Raw genomic sequence first — 19,779 nt, 5'->3', positions numbered from 1 at the left:
AAATTTTTTTGTTTATGTGTATCGGGGACACTGGTAGCATCAATTTGCACCATTCCAATTTTTAATCAGATGCCTGTGGTTCCTGCAATTCTACCAAAACTAAGTGTCTGATGACGTCACTAATTGCGAAATATGCTTTGTTACATAAGGCCCTTTGTGATTAGTGACAAACACTTAGTTTTGGGGGGAATTGCAGAAACCACAGACGTCTGATTGAAAATTGGAAGTGATCAGGTTATCCAGATACATATAAAAAATTAAGAAAAGCTCTTCACAATCCCTTTAATGGACTTCAATGGAAGTTTGCACCAAACTTCGATGAATCCAAATTATTATTGCCTGACCATACCAAACAGACTCCTTTTATGATTTTAATCAAAATAAGACCTAACTTTTGTTCTGTTTTTTATAAGCTTTCGTTATTTAATATATCCACTTCAGTTAGTTATTCAGAATAATGTTCAAGAAGGCCGTCTTTAGACCCTAACTGAAGTGCCTATATCAAAAATAAAAGCTAAAAAAAATGGAACGAAAGTTTGGTCTAATTTTAATTAGACTGCTCCTTTTATGAGATATTTTAAAGCTCAAGCTTATTTTGAGCTCATGTGGTATAAACTTACTGAGACAAAATACTGAGAAAACATGTTGAGACAGTGAAGTCTTTCTGAGACAGCTTGAGCTTAATTCTAAAATCCAATCCCTAACAAATTTTATACACTTCTTATAGTCAACAAGGGGCACAACTTCATGGGTTTCAAAGGGTCAAGATTCTTGTCCTTTTTCTGAGGCTTTTTCTTAAGTTTTTGGGATAAAAAAATAAGCTTGACCAGTTACTTTAAGAAGTTACTGCATACGCCACTTTTTAGGAAATAGACCCATAACAAGGCTTATTTCCGTCTCTCCAAAAGTCCTCCAAATATCTTTAATCTAATGAAAGCCAGATATTTTCCTGAATGCATTCAATTGTGACCAAATACTTGAAAAAAAGCTTATTAGCTTAAAAAAAAAAATAACACAATCATCCTTATAGCATAAATGTGGTCTGAAGCCTGGCCTATCAAATGTAGTTATGCCCCTTGATCTATTATTTAAACTGCTAAAGGATGTTGTCCAGATTGGACCTGGAAGGCTTGATAGTCATCTAAGACGTTTCGGAATGACTCCACACAAACATCACCTTTAGGGTGACTGGCAGCAGCTATATTGTACACATCTTCAAGAGTTTGTCCTGTCATTCTTACTCCAATACCTTCAAATATAACCTTTAGCTGAAACAAAAACCAAAATATCACTGCAAATCTAGACTTTTTGTTTGTGTTTTTACTGTGGGTGATTTAACTCACCATCCATGATCTGACAAAATTGTATGCATATCCGGTTCTGAGTCATTTAAATGCTCTGCTGTATAAATAATTTCAAGTTCTTAGAAATTTTGACAAAGACTGGTTGCCCAAAATAAAAAATAAATTCTGTAATGCTTAAAGATTTTGAAAAAAATCGGAGTTACCTCTTCTAATGATCGTGGAATTAGAAAATCTCTCTCATAGATTCCCTTGCTACTATAAATAGATGGGTTCAACAGTCCATAGCAATCGGATTCCTCACCATAGTTGTTGAGATCGTCAATACGCCGTGTTCTCGGGGCTGGTAAATCCATTCTGATGGTTGGAACACCATACGTTCTGTAATCTGAACAAAAATATTGGTTGGTTTATCAGAAAAAAAATACAAGCCAAATTTGCGTTCACAAAGAATCCTTTTTAAAAGCTGGTCCATGGTCTTTCCCAGATTAACTGATACTCAGTTACCATTGGGTCGACTGGAATTATTACCAATGACCACTTTTTAGAAAATGTGCTACATGAATATTTTTTGATGAACATTAATTTACACTGAAATATGAGACCTACAAATTAGACCAATTTACACAAATTTACTAATAAACCAGGGATCTGCGGTGGTTCAGTGAGTTAGACGCTAGCTCGCTAACCTGAAGGTCCAGGGTTCAATCCCAGCATAGGTCGAGATAATACCTTCTTTTTTTCAACCCGGTTTCCCCCTGTCAGTGATGCAGGTACGAGGGACTCACATGGAAAAAGTGTCTAGTCGTAGGATGGGACAATAAACCGAGGCCCCGTGTGCTATGTTCAAGATCCCTGTTCAAGATCCCTCGACAGTTGGAAATCGAAAAAGAGCAGGCTAATACTGCTGTCCTGGCAAAATTTCCCTCATTGCACCCTGCATGGCGTTGCCCGTCTTCATTAGCCACATGGTGCAGAAACTCCATTCATTTCATTTCACTTACTAATGAACCAAATTATTTAATAAGAAGATGGGGAGGAGGATGGGGAAGAGGATGAGGATGGGGAAGAGGATGAGGATGGGGAAGAGGATGGGGATGGGGAAGAGGATGGGGAAGAGGATGGGAAAGAGGATGAGGAAGAGGATTGGGGACATTCGTTTGCATACCTCTAGTGGAAACGCCACCAACCACCGCGTTGATCATACCAGCACTAGTTTTATGGTTGCCAATAGCTCGGTCTATCTGTTGTTTTAATCGACGTGGTGTACTACCAGAATTCTGGGCTGTCTTCTGATCAAATTCACCACTGATCTCTTTCTTCAGATCTGAAAAAGTCCAAATTTTAGGAAAAATCCTAGTACCCAATCACATATCGATTTCCTTGCCTAAGTAAGCTCACCCTTTCTAAGTTCAACACTGTGCTGAAGTAGATAAATTGTGTACTACGTCATCACTTTCTGTTGTAGCAACCATAACACTAAACAAACTCAAATCAGTTTCTCTGGAAGACAATCCTCACACATACCAAGTTGTATTTCAATTTTCTTATTGCTTGTCAGAATGAAATTTTGGCATGTGTTTTGTCTACAATTAAGGAAGACATTCGAGAAGAAGTCTATGTTCATGTAGATGGCACAATAAAAGAAATATCTCAGATCTGCATGGTAACTTATCTTGAAAGATAAAACTATCACCCCTTCCATGGTACTTCCCTTTAATTGTAGATAAACCGAATGCTGATTTTTCAATCTGAAAAGTGATGCAGGTGAAATAGAGCTCCAACAGCTAGCAAAGCTAAAAAAAAGCCAACAAAGTAAACATACCAGGTTTATCAGCAAAGCCAGATTCCATTTTGTCTTTCCAGTTTAAGAAATTAGAAAATTCTATATAGTCTATTTTACCATCCCGGTTGGCATCACAGAAATCAAAGACCTGTTCCAACATCTCTGGTTCCAGGGGAAGATGGAACTCTACACAGACTTCTCTTAATCCATTGATATCTATCTTTCCACTGCAATCCTGGAATATAAAAGCCAAGTTTTACACCCTATCTCGAATACATACAGAGTATTGCCCCTTTCTTTCTAGAATACAAATTGAAGAGTTGTTTAAACCATTCTTGAATACAATTGGAACCTTACACCTGATCTAGAATACAAAATCTAGATAAGTAATCAAACGTTAGTCTCAGAAACCAGAATTGATTATACAAAATCTAGAAAAAAAACTGAATTTAACATCCTTCCTAGAATACAAATTGGAGATTTACAATTGAGTTACCTAAACGATTCTAGAATACAATTGGAACATACACCTGATCTAGAATACAAAATCTAGCTAATTAATCAAACCTTAGTCTCAGAAACCAGAATTGATTATAATTTCAAGTTTAATATTCTAGAATACAAAATCTAGAAAAAAAATTGAATTTTTCACCTTATCTAGAAAACAAATTGAGTTGTTCCAGCTTTCTAGAGTACAATTGTAATATTACAGCTTGACGACTAAATATAAAAAATAGATCCCACGATATCTAAATTAACTAGAATTTAAGAATAAACTTTTTTATCTAGACCCTTTCTAGACTACAAATTGAGTATTATAGACCTTATTCACGCCTTGCTTTTTAGACTCTGCAAGCCAGGTTCATAACACAAATTACATCATCCATTGATAAGATGGCGCTGTATATGAATGAATTGCCTAGATCTGACGTCACCTGATCAACTTCGAGAAAATGGGCTTAAACTTGCCCTTTCTCAGAAATATACGAGGGTAAACTTCATCTGAAAGTATCATTAAATGGCTTAATCAATCTGTAAGATGTAAAATATGATTAATTTTGAGTTGGTGGGATTGGAGAAGGAGGTTTAAAAACGTCAAATGATTTGAAATGTAGCAAACCTTATCGTAGAACCTAAAGGCTGCCAACAAATCAGGAAAATTATGGTAGTTGACTTTCTTTAGATGTTGTCGTGCTGCCGCTACAACACCTCTCTGTTGATCTCGACCCCTCAGATACGAACCAGGGACACGATTATGTAACAAGTCACCGGCACCATATTGGTCTGGTTTCAATAAAACACCAAATGTATGATCAGCTGGTACATTAAGCGTGTCTTTAATACTGTAATAAAAATATATAAAGTTTTATATTCGGCTATTCTGTAGCTTTTTAGAATAATTACGGTAATTGATTAAAGGGACAGATTCAGTCGTTTGACCAATCATACTTTAGTCTCAGAAACAGGAATTATTTAGCTAAGCTAATCAGTAATAGTATTCACAGCTCACTGTCGAAATTTGAGCCTTTAAATCCATGTGTATCCAGAATTATCTGGATGTTAGAAAGTTAAAATGACGAAAGTGAAATTTCTAGTTTGAGGTATTTGTGAAAGAATTATGCTATTTTGTACATTTCTTGTAGGTTACTTCTGAAGATTATTTACATTTATTCAAAACTCAAATTAACCCCCGAAAATGGCACACCTGTCCCTTTAAATACTCTTTTCCTCTTTTGACATTGGACCTTTTACAGCTAAAAAGCACTTATTTTTTAGTGTCAAATTAAGCAAACTATTTGATTAATTGGTATTTCTAATGAATTATCATGTATTCTTAATCATATCATTATTTTGTTATTGCATATAAATAAGAGTTTTAACCAATCATAAATGTTTCAGAGAGTTAAAGATGTGTTTCCTTATTTTTTAGTGTCAAATTAAGCAAATTTTTTATTGATTGGTGTTTCTAATGAATTATCATGTATTCTTAATCATTATGTTCTTATTGCATATAATTAAGCATTTTAACCAATCATAAATGTACAGTCTGTATAAACAAAAAAGTACTTTTTGACCTTTCTTGATCGGTCACTCATTAGAATTCTGCTGGTAATTTTCTTCTATTTTAGCTAATTATAAATAAATTATGGACATGTGAGACAAACTGGTATTTTTCCAAGTCATTAGAACACCTCTACTTTCTATTCATATAAGTATTAGCATTTTCATTTTCATAAATGAAAATAAGGGAACCCATCTTTAAATATATCACAAAACCAGACTGAAACATTAAAAAAACATGTACCTAACTGATTCAAAATTTTAACTATGGTAGACTATTGAACTTCTTCAATCTAATATAAATGCGGGTGCTCATCTGGGGACACCAAAATGAGTTTCTGATATAAAAGATTCATCAGGATAGCTAGTTTTGGAAATGAAGGTTAACTATTCACTTTTAGTAGCCTACTTACGGATCATGGACTCGGCCCAATTGAGATTGAGTTCTCTCTCTAAAATTATCCACCCTTTGAGAAACAATCTTTGACGTCTGGTCATCCTGTTGGAGCCATTTTAGCGTCTGTCGAACCTCTTTACCATCGTTACTATGTGGCGTAGGAATACCATAACCTCTGTTGATATCGAAACTGGGACAAGTATAGTTCCGCCTGACTCTCTCACCAACGTCAAAATTAGCGTGAGTTTTAACGTAGAGATCATGGCCGACAGAACTCTCGTCTTGAACTTGTTGGTAATTTTTATCGGGGTTTATTAATCCACCAGCACCAATATCTGAAATGTTGAATATGTTCGTGTACCAAACGATTTAAGTTGTATTTAAACAGATTCTGAAAATTGCATGTGTATCAGGGACACTGACAGCCTAAATTTGCACCATTCCAATTATCAATCAGAAGTGGTTCCTGCAATTCCACTAAAACTAAGTGTTTGATGATGATATCAACTGCAAAATTATCAAAGAAGGCCTTTCGCTATAAGTGACATCATCAAACACTTAGTTTTAGTGGAATTTCAGGAACCACAGACGTCTGATAAAATATTGGAATGGTGCATATAGATGCTAGCAGTGTCCTCTATCAGACAAAAAATTTAGAAAAGCTCTTAATCCCTGTTAAGTACTAACATTGCGCTTTAAGCTCCAGGCAAGAAATGGCTTTTTAGGGCCTACAGTTTTTGACCTTATTAGACTTTTTGGTCTCACTGTTCTCCAATCTATAGGGCTGAGAGCCTCTTGAAATGTTTTCTAAGCATTGTTTTATTTTCTTCAAATATTCAAATCTTACCTAATTCAGTAGGAAGACCAAAAGTAAAATAGTCAGTATTCAGATTTTGTGGCAAACCTGGACGCTGATCATGTGACTTGCCAAGAGGACCTTTGGCAATGCTGGCATAAACATTTTCTTTCCTATTTGCTAGGCGCTGTTGGAATAATGTTTTGGGATTCGGGTTCACAAGAGTTTCAGCTTTATTGGAAGACTGGGTTGATACTCCGTGAGTCATGCTGGCTGCCCATTGAAGATGTGGATCATTGGCTCTTCCATGGAAAACTCTTTTGAACCCAGCATCAGGCTGCCAGGAAGCTCGGAACTTTCTCACAACATCTGGACTGAGAGGCTGAAATTTAAACAAATAGAAGTAAAAATGAGAGCTAATGGTCTATAAAAATAATCTAGCGAAAAAAGAAAACAACCATAATTTAGCTTTTTGCAACTCGTCTGATGCTGTTGAGTTAGCATGGTTGAAAGGTTACAAGCAACTCTTCACAGCAGCACTGGCACAGGGTTTGGGTGTCACACTAGGAAGACCATCCTTACTCTTTTCAAGACACCTGGATGGTACTTCTCTTTGGAAATGAAATGAATGGAGTTTTACGTCCTACGTCTCTGCACCATATGGGCTAATGAAGACGGGCAACGCCATGCAGGGTGCAATGAAAGAAATTTTGCCAGGACAGCGGCATTAGCCTGCTCTTTTTCGATTTCCAACTGTGGAGGGATCTTTAACGTGCACAGTCTGTAGCACACAGGGCCTCGGTTTATTGTCCCATCTAAACGAATAGACACTTTTTCCATGTCAGCCCCTCTTACCTGCATCACTGACAGGGGGAAACCGGGTTGAAAAATCCGAAGGTATTATCTCGACCTTTGGCGGGATTGAACCCTGGACCTTCAGGTTAGCGAGCAAGCGTCTAACTCACTGAGCCATCGTGGCTCCCTATTTCTCTTTGGAGGAGTCCACTATCTTACAACTTAAGCTCCAGATTTTGCCTTTATTTTTGATTGACAGAATTGTCTTGCTTGTATGGATTTTTAGCAGTGTTCACTTGGATCTACGAAAATGTTCAAATGGAAATTGTTATCTCAAGAAGAAAAGGTATGAAAATCCTATGCCTGTGTCAGATTATGGTAGGCTATTAAAACACATTTGAACTTACCCGATTAATTTTTGGCCTAAAACATAATGCAGTTGAATCACCAGAGGCAGTCAATTTCCCAGCCTGAAATTAAAATTTTTAAATTTGAAAAAAAAAAAGTTTTGAAAAAATATGAGATTGCCCAATCAACCTTACCTGGCCATGTATTCTCTGAACGATCTTAGTGCTAGGATGTCCTAGAATCAATATTAGAAGATGAGAACCTAGGACATCCTAGCGCTAAGATCGTTTCGAGAATACGTGGCCTATATCTATATGATTAATTTATTTTCATAAAAATTTATTAAAAATAAAGCCAAATTAAAGATAAGACCAAGCTTTTATTCTGTTTTTAGTACCGGCAGCTTTTATTTTTATGTCGTCACTTCAGTTAAGGTCTAATGACAGCCCTCTTGAACATTTGTCAAGTTAACCTTTCGACCTAACCTAATAAACACCTCGCTGGAGAGGGTAGAAATTTGATTGGTTAAAGCAGATGTCATCGAGTCAAGAGGGCTGGCATAAGACCCTAACTGAAGTGACTATTTAAAAATAAAAGCTATTAAAAAAGGGAACAAATGGTGGTCTAATTTAAATTAGATTAAAAATAATCATTATATATTAACAACAACATGCAAAGAAAAAATCTCTACATAAACATTAGTTAAAAGCATGTGGAAAATTAAATAGATCTTACCAACAATAAACCCACAATTGACATTGTTGGCTTGTGTATGCTTATCAAAATTTGTTCTACGTCCAAGCCCAAAGAATAAAATTCGACAAAACTCTGGTCTAGTAAAAAAAAAGTGAGAAAAAGGCATAACCCTTACTTCTGATAAAAAAAAATTGCAATACTTACTGGTTGAATGTCTGGGCTCCAATCCTTTATCTTATTTGCATAAACACTTTGTGTTTTTATCATTGGAAGATGTACCGCCGACGACATTTTCTTTTCAAATTTGAAATTTGTCCAGTGAAATTTATATTTCCAAACAAGAATATGCAAATATTTCGGAAACTTCCTTCTATAAAAGTAGCGAAATGGCCAAAGGTTATTTTATTCTATTTGTTTCCAGAAATTTAGAATGAAATGCACCAAAGAAACATAGTAAAACTTCGAGTTTTTCAGACTGCCCCTGTTCTTCTGCAAATTTTCTCGTCCATCGATTGTTTACATGACCTTAGCAACAGTCGGGTCAAGGACGTCACTAGTTACATAGGTGAAGGTCGTTTGCTATTTAGAGTTATCTCTCATTGTTTAGGATCAGACTACAAATATTTATCAATAATTCTCCACGAATATTGACGGTCTTAGGGAATTTGAATTAATTTTGAATGTCAGCCTTTTGCTCGATTGCGATTCACTTTATATTGAATTTGTCAGACTACTGCAAATAAGTTTGTCTTCTGTAGAAACGGACTGACAAAGGCCTACAATAATCGATTTATTTGAAAGTACATTTTACCGCAATGTTTTTCATTTGAAGGTATTTGCTTTTAGATTTTGTTTTCGAGTTCTTTAATCATTCGTTTTATTACTCGGTCAGTAGATTAAATTTTATTTCAGCTATCCGTATGACCTTTCAATATGGAAATATGAAACTTATCGTTTGTAACTGTAAGTACGGAAACGTTATCTCAAAATCCTAAGACGATCTTAATTCCCCGGTAAAGTAACAAACTCTGGAGATCTGATTATTAGATAGGACAAGAAAGATGCGTATTGATAATGCGAAGATTTCCGCATGTGGACTTTTCTTGGCTAATTATTATATTATTTATAGGTCTTGGGAATTATACACAGGTCTATTCGTCTTGTTACGTGAGCTAAACATAGTACGGTATAAAGTTTTATAGACGTATAATAAAAAAGCTTTTTTTTATATTGAACTATTAATTTAAATATATTTGTCAAACTCTAATCGCTAACAGTGTTTGAATATCAGAGGCTATTTTAAGGGATGCGTCATTTGAAAAAGAAATCCCTAAAGTCTTGACCTTTACATATATTTATATAAGATTTCGGGACAAAATTTCTTTATTTTGATGAGCTTAGATGTATTAATGTACAATGACGTCACTCCAGCGCACGCACTTGCTTTTCATCAGATGACATTTAATATCATTCCGCTTGCCGAATACGGAATTAAATGGGAATTTAAGAAAATTTGAGGAATACTTTTAAGAACTCTGTTTGCTTTCTGACAAATTTTTAAAAATATATGCAGCGTGGCAATGTTTTAATTACTCAAGAAGTGAGAACTATATCGTCCGCGGAGGAGTTTCCTGTTGTACATACATTAACTCAGCAGAAGAAAGAGGGTGTTTCTGCGTAGTTTCGACCAATTATTTTGTATTTTCTGGCCCTTTTTGCTCAAATTTATCCAAATAACCCAAGGATAGGCTTAAGCCTTCATTTGGTAAGTATTTTTTCGATATTTTTCTGAATCACACTTGCTTGAAAACATAAATATTTGGTGGAACAGACGATGTTTTTGCAAAATGGCTGCCATTTTCCCCTGGAGCCTTCCGTGTTTACATGTTAAAAAATCATAAAATAATAATTTATGGCTTGTGAAAATACTTAACTTTTGATAATTCAAGGTTTCACCTTCATTAATCATTAAAGCAATCGAGTTTTCTTTCGCTTACAGGGTGAGAAACTTAGGAAATAGCGGGTGCCTGTGGTAACTGTCATTCTTGCAATTCTATTCTATTTCTATATGTGTAAATCTCATCGTCATCATCGCTCTCAATGGTTTCATCTTTATACTAGCCAATTAATCAAGCTTACTGCCACTGTGTGTCAATCACTAGTCAATGTTTATTATAATAACATTATTATAGTAGATTAATATAATAAGGTCATATCATGAAAGGTGTCTGCTGTTGTACATCATTTACTTACTGAGTGATAGTTTTGTCACTGTTAGACTATGATGTCATTTGCCAGACTCAGTGACACACATTTAACAGTTTTAACAATGACACTGCAAATTTGTAAGTACTGTCAAGGACAAAACGCATCCCAAATTAGCTTAAAACTAGGCAGGGGTATTTTATAATCTCAAAAACTTTCAACTATGCTAGTAAGTAACTAAATTTTGAATAACATATTTTGCAAGACATGATTTTCAAAACCATCTTTCAGACAAAGATAAATAATACATATTTGATTGATGGATGAGTTGTTTTTCTTGAAAGAGGGTTATTGTTGCTTTTGCTGGACTTTGTATCAATATTTAAGATTATGTGTAATAGCATGACCTCATAGGAAGCCTCATTGACATGCCAATAGAAAGGGTGAATTATGTTTTCTATTGTCATAATGACAAACCAATTCTTAGAAATAGGGCTTTTGAAATGTACTTTTGAAAAGTAACCAATTATCTTGATAGTTAACACATATGCTTGGTGGAGACCTTTAATGTCCTCTAAGATCAGATTCAGTAAATTCAAAATAGAAAATTTAACCAATAAGCAATTGATATTAGAATTCTATATCGTATCACAAGAAGATACTATAATTTATAGGAAAACTTTAATTGTACAGTGAAAGGCAAGTCTAAACTCAAACTGTAGACGAAATATTTGATTTCTCAAATTATCGAGGAATACTGTAAGCTTATTCCAAGGAGAAACATAAAACCATGATTTAAAGTTTGTATTTCGGCGATGGAAGGATTTGAATTGTTGAACAGCTTGTTTATGTTTATTGCAGGAAGTTGTCAAGTGAAAGCAGTTTTTTGTTTAGTAATATCTGATAGCCTCATTTCGTAATGGCTAGTCGCGGGGCCGGAGCTCAACGCCCAAATGGAGCAACCCAAGGAAAAATATGTCAATTTAAACTAGTGTTACTAGGAGAGTCAGCTGTTGGAAAATCTAGTTTGGTGTTAAGATTTGTGAAAGGACAATTCCATGAATACCAAGAATCAACTATTGGAGGTAAGGATAGTTTTTGTGAATCCTCATAAGCAGGGTTCAATATAGGTGGTATCTCATCGCAGTTTGTGATTCAAAATAACCCCCTTTGCATCCAATATTTCCTATGACTAGCCAAAATTAAGATTTATCAAGACATGGAACATTTAAATAACTACCGATTTTTAAGAAATGTGAATTTGATTAGCCAAAACTGAAATTTTTTGGTGATAATTGCTGATCAAATATTTCAATATATATTGAACCCTGCTCCTAAGGGTTTTAAAAAGAGAACCTTTGTGTATTTGCAGCACATGATTTATCAGACATAAGGTCATTCTGGTCATACATTGTTACCGAAATACTGAAAACAGTTACATATGCGCTGACAACAAATTGAATCCAGTATCTTTGCTAAATTGTTCACTCTATTGCCTTTTTTGGCCCATTTTTAAGTATAGTTACCTTGAATTAATTATGTAAAAGGGTACAACATTTGTTAAAACGTGTACTGGGTACGTCAAAGTCTCTCAGTATGTGAATGAAGAATTAATTGTCTTGACTTGGTTGACTTCACTCTTAAATGTCACTCATTGTTTAGTTTTACTTGGATAAGATACAGCAAGATCAAAAGATAACTGAGGCTTTTTAATGTTGTAAGGGTTTCTGATCTGGTTGATTTTACCAGTCATGTCTGACTAACAATCAAGGTTTTTGATTTACCTGTCAGGTCATCTAGGCTGTTCATTGGACCATACTTACCAGTCATGTCTGACTGAAACTTCACTTTATTTGTTAATCCCATTTGAACTAAATTTGGAATTTGAATATTATGTACTTGATAAAAAAAGCTTAAAAACTTTGATTTATCGTCTTCAAATATCAGCAACCACTCCGATTATAGTATATTATTTATTTTATCCTTATTCCTTTTCTAGCTGCATTTTTAACACAGACAGTATGTTTGGATGACACGACAGTCAAATTTGAAATCTGGGATACTGCAGGACAAGAAAGATACCATAGTTTAGCTCCCATGTATTATAGAGGAGCTCAAGCTGCTATTGTTGTTTATGATATTACCAATCAGGTAAGGGGACAGAACTTCCCTTGTTTACCCTATCATTTAAGGGATGCGGTCGTTGAAAAAATCCTTTTCAGCTAACTTTAAATGTCCTGTGTTTCCTCTATCAATGAAAGGGATATTGTTGTTTGATTTATTTGATTTAGTGGCGGAATTTTAACTACAGCTATTATTTTATTGTTTCTCAGGTTCTGTATGATGCAGATAGTAAAATCCCGATAAAATTTTTTCCAAATTACACTATTGAATTTACCCATTTTCAAAAAACAATTTTAGTCAAAGTTTGAGAAAAATTCTCCTTTTATTTCATTAGTCTGATTTGATACATAAAACATAAGAAAAAACTGCAATTAATTTCCCTTTTGTTTAAAATTTTCAGGACACATTTGGTCGAGCCAAGACTTGGGTGAAAGAATTACAGAGACAAGCCAGTCCCAATATAGTGATAGCTCTAGCTGGAAACAAGGCTGATTTAGCTAACAAAAGAATGGTAGAATTCGAGGTAAGGATTGGAGAATTTTCATTAGATTGCCTCTTCAGTGAGGGAACTTTTTGTGTTCATATATATAAAGTTGAGAATAATTTTAATGATGGACATGAATTCACAATTAAATTGTTAAAATAAGCAAATATAATAGGATTTAGCTACGGTGGCTCAGTTTGTTAGACGCTTACTCGCTAACCTGAAGGTTGGGCTGATATCTTCGGATTTTTCAAACTGGTTTCCCCCTGTCAGTGATGCAGGTCTCTAGTTATTAGGATGGGACAATAATCAGAGGCCCCATGTGCTTCAGGCTATGCAGGTTAAAGATCGATCAACAGTAAGAAATTGGAAAAAGAGTTGGCTAATGCCACTTTTCTGGCAAAATTACTCTCCTAGCACACTGCAATGGGTTGCCCGTCTTCATTAACACACAAAACTCCATTCATTACATTTCACTTTTGAAGCAAAGGGTTAATAAGTTCATCATCATCTTATTTTGTTGACTTATCATTGATATATTACAGGAAGCTCAAGCCTATGCTGAAGAAAACAGTTTACTTTTTATGGAAACCTCTGCAAAAACTGCGATGAATGTAAATGATATCTTTTTGGCAATAGGTAAGAAGTCATTAGATAATTTTTAACATCAAAACCCACTGGTAAAGTTTGAAAACAATGTTATCTTTCTTAATGGTTGTGATGAGAAAAAAAGATAACAAACTGTGTGTCAGTTAAATTTAAAAAAAAAGAGAATACTATACTCAGTAGCATATTTAAGGAGGGCCATTGTGAAGTGAAAATGAACCCCCTAAATTCATCTCAGGCCATCTGAAATCCTTGGCTTCTGTCGGCAGCCCCCTGTCCTCCGGCCTCATGGGACTTTGGCCCTTGGGGGCTCACTTTGGAGAAACATCTCATTTTTGAACTCCCCCTCAAACATTTCTAGATACAGAGTTCCCTTGTATTATGGCAAACATAAGAAGCTCTATAAGTAGAATGTAAAGCTCCATTTCATTTATGGGAGCCGCGGTGGCTCAGTGAGTTAGATGCTTGCTCGCTAACCTAAAGGTCCGGGGTACAATCCCGGCATAGGTCGAGATAATACCTTCGGATTTTTAAACCCGGTTTTCCCCTGTCAGTGATGCAGGTGAGAGGGTCTGACATGGAAAAAGTGTCTAGTCGTTCGGATGGGACAGTAAACCGAGGCCCTGTGTGCTACAGGCTGTGCACGTTAAAGATTCCTTGGCAGTTGAAAATCAAAAAAGAGCAGGCTAATGCCGCTGTCCTGGCAAAATTTCCCTCATTGCACCCCGCACGGCATTGCCCGTCTTCATTAGCCCACATGGTGCAAAAAAGTAGGACGTAAAACTCCATTCATTTCATTTCATTTCTGTATTACAGCCAAGAAATTACCGAAAAACGAGGCTGGAGGTGGAGCAGCTCAACAAAGACAAGCTGGTGTGCGACTAAACAATGACTCAAATCAACAATCAGAAGGAGGAAGCTGTTGTAGCAAGTAACAAGGCCTGTCATTGGTGCATATTGTCATGTGATCAGACATTTGTCCAATCAGAGACCTTTTCACAAAAACTTGTGTGTGATGTACTGTTCTTGGGTGTATGAATTCACGGCTACTATTGAAATGTGACAATTTTTATCGTCAACAAGTGATAGAAATTCTCGACAAGGTGGACTCACAACTTTAACCTTTATAAGATTTTCTGCAGAATCACCATAATCAATCAACACTTCTGTCAAATTTTGTCAGCTTTTAAAATTTGTGAGTTAGAAATGCACTTAGGTATTTGACTTGATAAGATACAATTTTACTGGTTGATCAGAATATATTCTTATTTTCGATTGGTCGAAATCTATCTTTTTTGATTGGTCAAAGTTTATTCCTTTGATAGGTCAAATTATATTCTGAATTTTGATTGGTTATGATTTTTTTTTATTTTGATTGACAGGAATATATTTGGGTACAGATGAAACAAAAGGGTGGGGTGGGGATGTTAATATTAATTTTTACTAAATGCTTGTACATTGTAAATTAAGTATGCAACAAATTGTTATTTTTTTTTTTTTTTTCTTTTTCATTATTACCCTCCATTTTGCTTACATATTTGTCATGGAATAAATGAGGTTTGCATCAGGATATGGAATGAGGCAGTCCATTTGCTGATATGGGATATCAATATTTGGTTTACAAGCTGATAACAGTACAGTTACTTGTGTCTCTTTTTATAATGAAAATCTGACATGCTATTCTTCTACTATTTAATGAAACAAATCAGCAGATGTGATAAGTTTGGTTTGGTTTAAAAACCAATTTTGAATTGGGTTTTGGAGACGGTAAAAACACATAATAGAGAGAACTTAAATTATATTTCCTCTCAAATTAACTGTAGGCTAAACAACTGTTAGCTAGCTTGATATATTTTGTTTTGGTTATGTTTCTGTTTAACAGATTGGTCAAAATTCAGTCAAAGTTTTGCTTTTGTTTATTGTTTAAATGTTAAGTAAAAGCTTTGTTTATAGGGTTATTTTTTTGTTTGTTGAATAATCTAGATATTGAAATATTTTTAAGTATCATATTTAAGAAATTCATCCATCTGATTGAAATACAGCTTTGCATATTTGGTTTCATTTTTTTTTTGGTATCTCTTGTAGTGAGTTTTTCTACCCTGAAAGCTGTTTTAATTTGAATAGAAAGAAATTTGACAAATTCAACTTATAGAAGGCAGGGTTCATATTATATTGGTAAATACGCATGGTCTAGTTAGTAAGTTAATATAACACTGTTCAATATTGTTCTTCAAAGGAGAGTTTTCTAGTCTTTAGTCTGGCACACGAACGGTCTTGGTCGCCTGTTTTTGTCACTGTCTAGAGCCTTGTAGAGAGTTTCACCAACCGGATGCAGGCACACGAGGAGACAAAAACTGTGTTGATAATCACGCCCAGATCATACAATTAAAAGGAAATTGAATCTGATTGGATGATAAACAATATGAAACTGGTTTGATAATATAAATCCTGTCGGCCACGCGGTAATCATGTCTTGGAAGCGTGAAATTTTACTCAAGATTCACGTTGGCATCAGACATCAGAATGGTGTCAATATAGGCTATATGTGTTCCTTATATGCAAGGGCTAAGAACTTCTTATAATTTTCTTTTATAACACAGTGTTATTAATACCTGCTCGCTTACTGATGGAAAAAATTCTTCTCCAAACCCTTGCCTTTCATTAGAAGAATTTGTTTTAAGTTTCTGAATTTCTGCCATGAAAATAACAAGTGAACTGTGCACAGTAACATAATGTAAAATAAGAAAAAAACGAATTGTACATATTTTGTGAAATCTGTAAGTAAAGATGTTAATATATATGTAATTACCACATTTCCCATTTCTTTAAATCTGTTTTAAATACAGCTCTTCAGATTTTGTTTCATTTTTTTCTGTGGGTTACTTTGTTTATTCTAGATATTATAATGTCCGAGCTTGATGCTCGCTGTGCGAACTGTTCAAATTTTTGAAAGAAGACATTCAGCTCAAATAACTCAGAATTTGTTTCAAATTAAGCTTTTACTGAACAAAGGATTTGATTGGTTGAAACTCATGAACATAATTTCTTTTAAATGTCTTTAGATCTTGAATGAGTGGAATAACCCACAACAAATAGATGGAACAAAATATTGAGAGCTGTATTTTAATCACATATGATTTCTTTGTTTCCAGCTTTGTCTGTACATTTTATTCTAAAGCGTCAGTTTGGTCTGGAACTCTGATTGGTCAATCTTCGAAATACTGCCATTTCATTGGTCAATCTTCAAAATACTGTCATTTGATTGGCTGGAAATGGATTGGACAATTTTTAACTGTTATTTGATTGGTCAGCCTAATTATTCTATTTACCAGCTTTTGAATTTAGTTTGGCTGAAATAGGCTGAAGTGTAAACAAATTATGTAAACAAATAATGTACACAAATTTTGTAAACAAATGATGTAAACAAATTTAAATGACCCTTGGAAATTGTAAAAAATTTCAGTAGTACAAAAGATTCTTTGGTATATTGGAGAACAATTCAATACAGGCAATTCTCTGTATTTGAAAGTATGGCAAAACATACAGGCATGGCATGCATGTCCGTCGTGTAGAGACCTCTTGTGATTACCGTGTCTATGGTCCTCCGACTTTCAAATTCTTTTTCACTTTGCATAGTGAAAGCATTGCCTGTGCCCACTCTCTGGAAAACTATGTGGTCACTGCTCGGCCCCCTCACTTAATGTTTCCTAGAAACGCCACTGCCTCCAGTTTATATTAGAGTTGTCGCAGATGTACATGAATATATTTGCCCCACTAGATTAAAAGTGATGCTAGTTGTACAGTGTAGAAAAGTTGTTGTGTTTTGTAGGCTTTTGTTAAAAATAGCACTCATGGTGAAAAGTTCATATAAAAAACAATTAATGATAACTTGTTTCTTTGCTTTGGGCTATACGTATGCTAATTATGGAAATCTATTGAGATGAGAAAGCTCTTCACAGAATAAAAAAAAAATAACAATAAAGGCTGTTCAAACTTCTGAACTTTTTTCGTTACTGCTCTATACAGTCATCTCCATTGTTAGATTTGAATCATGTAAGGGCAGAATTAGTGACTCATAAACTTGATTAAGTCTATTTTAGTATTGCAGTCATCTGATTGGTCATTCACTAAAATTGATTTTTATTAGCCAATCAGAATACTGTAGGCCTAATACTGATCACCAAACTTAATTTGAATTTACTTACCAATTGGATAACTGTATTTCCTAAACTAAACTGAATTTAGTGTTCTAGTCATCTGATTGGTCAATCATTAAACTGAAACTCAAATTTACTTGTATCAACCAATCAGATAACTGTATTACTATAAATGAGAGTAAGAATTATGTCTAAGTTAAGTTTTTGTGAAACGATGCCAAGAGTTGCTGCCCTTGTTTCTATAATAGTTATGGTATTAATCCTGTATGTATTTAAGTTAAAATATAACTATGTATAATGTATATTTGATTTTCGTTCCTTCCACCTAATAACAAGATAACTAAGACTTATTTAATTTGACTAACTTGAATTCTTAAGTTTCTGAAATCTCAAATCTTTAATTTTACTGTGAAGAATTTCTAATCTTTGAAATTAGATTTGAAAAGAAATTATTGAGAACTTAACTTAATAGTTGCAAAATATATTTTCCACTTTAGAGTTGAAAATCACAAGGGCACAGTGATGCTATGTTGAAAGATGTCAGTTTTAATTGATAAGTTGAATTTGTGTTTAGATTTGTTAGATCAGGAATGAGTTGTTTTTTAACTATTGGCTATAGCCTTGTCTGAGTAGAGTTAACGAACTCATTGAACAGGAGAAATCTTCTTACATCTTTCTTGATAAATTGATCTTATCCTTGTGGACAATGATCAAACTGAGCTAAAAGGATACTACCTCTTACAATGGACAACAATTGTATTTATTCATCAGTTGGACCTACTAGGTACCATGACTAAAGAATAGAATCTCTATATAACACGATACATCCATTAAACTAAATGATAATTGAAAAACTCTTCTAAGCATGTTTCAAAATAACTTATTACTTAGTTTTATGGCTTTATTGGATTAAAGAGGGATTCTTTTGTAAAGTCCACTGATGAACAAAGACTCATTTTAATCAAGTTTCAAAAATTTTGAGTCATCTTAAGAGGTAGTATACCTTTAACTGGGGAGTGAGCTAAAACAATCTTCATAACTGATAACGGTCTTAACAGTATTGAGATATCCCTACTGATCTTGTATCTATACTGACAATGGATTTTTAACCGCTGAAACATATGATCAAACTATGGCAACTCGCTGAATAGGAGTGAAGGGGAAATAATAACTATGTATTGTAATATTGAATAAAGATGTACATATGAATTTGATTATTATTTCTGCATCATGGCGACATCATTCAAAACTTTTCACCGAAACTATTATTATTATTATTATCATTATTATACAAATTTTAGGAAAATAAATAATATATTAAAACTATTTCTTATTTGTGTTTCCATTAGCAGTTACATATCATTAAAAGCAATAAAATTTCCAAAAGAAACAGAAACCTCATCATTCGCGTCATCATTTTGCAATCTGCAGGATCGCCATCATTCTGTATTCTGCATGATTGACATCATTGTCGGCAACCTATCATCATCGTCAGCGTCCTTTCATCAACATCGTCATTCTGTTCTCTGCTTGATTAACACCATCCTTTCATCATCATCGTCATTCTGTCATCTGCATGGTTAATATCATCGTCATCATCCTTTCACCAACTGCGTCATTCTGTAGTCTGCTATGATTATCATTGTCATCATCCTTTCACCAACTGCATCATTCTGTAGTCTGTTTCGATTATCATCATCGTCATCATCCTTTCATCTACTTCATCATTCTGTTATTTGTATGATCAACATCATTGTCATCATCATTCTGTAATCTTCATGAGTAACATCATTGTTGTCATCTTTTCGTCAACATCATCATTCTGTAATTTGCATGAGTATCATCATTTTCTTCATCCTTTCATTGTCATCATAGTTTCATATCAACATCATCATTCTGTGATATGTATGACTAACGCCATTGTCTTCATCCTTTCATCAACATCATCAGTCTGTAACCATCAGCATTACATTTACAGCATGTCATTTCAGCATCATAACCCATAATCGTCATCATTCACCAA

The 19,779-nt window shown here is 34.5% G+C and overlaps 2 protein-coding genes across 2 annotated transcripts; one reads left to right on the top strand and one right to left on the bottom strand.

Moving 5' to 3' along the window:
- Positions 1–1,088: 1,088 nt before the first annotated feature.
- On the bottom strand, positions 1,089–6,717 carry LOTGIDRAFT_131996 (hypothetical protein; the record flags this gene model as incomplete). The annotated part of the gene is made up of 7 exons (XM_009066471.1): positions 1,089–1,268; positions 1,508–1,689; positions 2,470–2,616; positions 3,127–3,322; positions 4,208–4,430; positions 5,562–5,880; positions 6,393–6,717. Coding segments are annotated over 7 exons (1,572 nt in total), but the record flags the coding sequence as incomplete, so codon positions are not given.
- A 3,102-nt stretch (positions 6,718–9,819) lies between these two features.
- On the top strand, positions 9,820–19,081 carry LOTGIDRAFT_222012 (hypothetical protein). Its single transcript, XM_009066470.1, has 6 exons — positions 9,820–9,945; positions 11,247–11,470; positions 12,385–12,536; positions 12,910–13,032; positions 13,539–13,632; positions 14,416–19,081. Exons 2-6 carry the CDS (start codon positions 11,305–11,307, stop codon positions 14,532–14,534), a joined length of 654 nt encoding a protein of 217 aa, XP_009064718.1. The 5' UTR covers positions 9,820–9,945; positions 11,247–11,304; the 3' UTR covers positions 14,535–19,081.
- Positions 19,082–19,779: the final 698 nt, after the last annotated feature.

The sequence above is a fragment of the Lottia gigantea genome, assembly GCF_000327385.1.
Source record: "Lottia gigantea unplaced genomic scaffold LOTGIsca_77, whole genome shotgun sequence".
In the NCBI taxonomy this organism is placed as follows: domain Eukaryota; kingdom Metazoa; phylum Mollusca; class Gastropoda; family Lottiidae; genus Lottia; species Lottia gigantea.
Note: the sequence above shows the minus strand (reverse complement) of the source record. Positions and strands in the feature narration are given on the sequence as shown.

What these genes read in the sequence shown, in the direction of transcription:
- LOTGIDRAFT_222012 (XM_009066470.1), top strand. Translation starts at nt 11,305, where the DNA reads ATGGCTAGTCGCGGGGCCGGAGCTCAACGCCCAAATGGAGCAACCCAA. An exon ending in TTTATGATATTACCAATCAG is followed by an intron (nt 12,537 to 12,909) that starts GTAAGGGGACAG and finishes TAAAATTTTCAG; the next exon opens with GACACATTTGGTCGAGCCAA. An exon ending in TGATATCTTTTTGGCAATAG is followed by an intron (nt 13,633 to 14,415) that starts GTAAGAAGTCAT and finishes TCTGTATTACAG; the next exon opens with CCAAGAAATTACCGAAAAAC.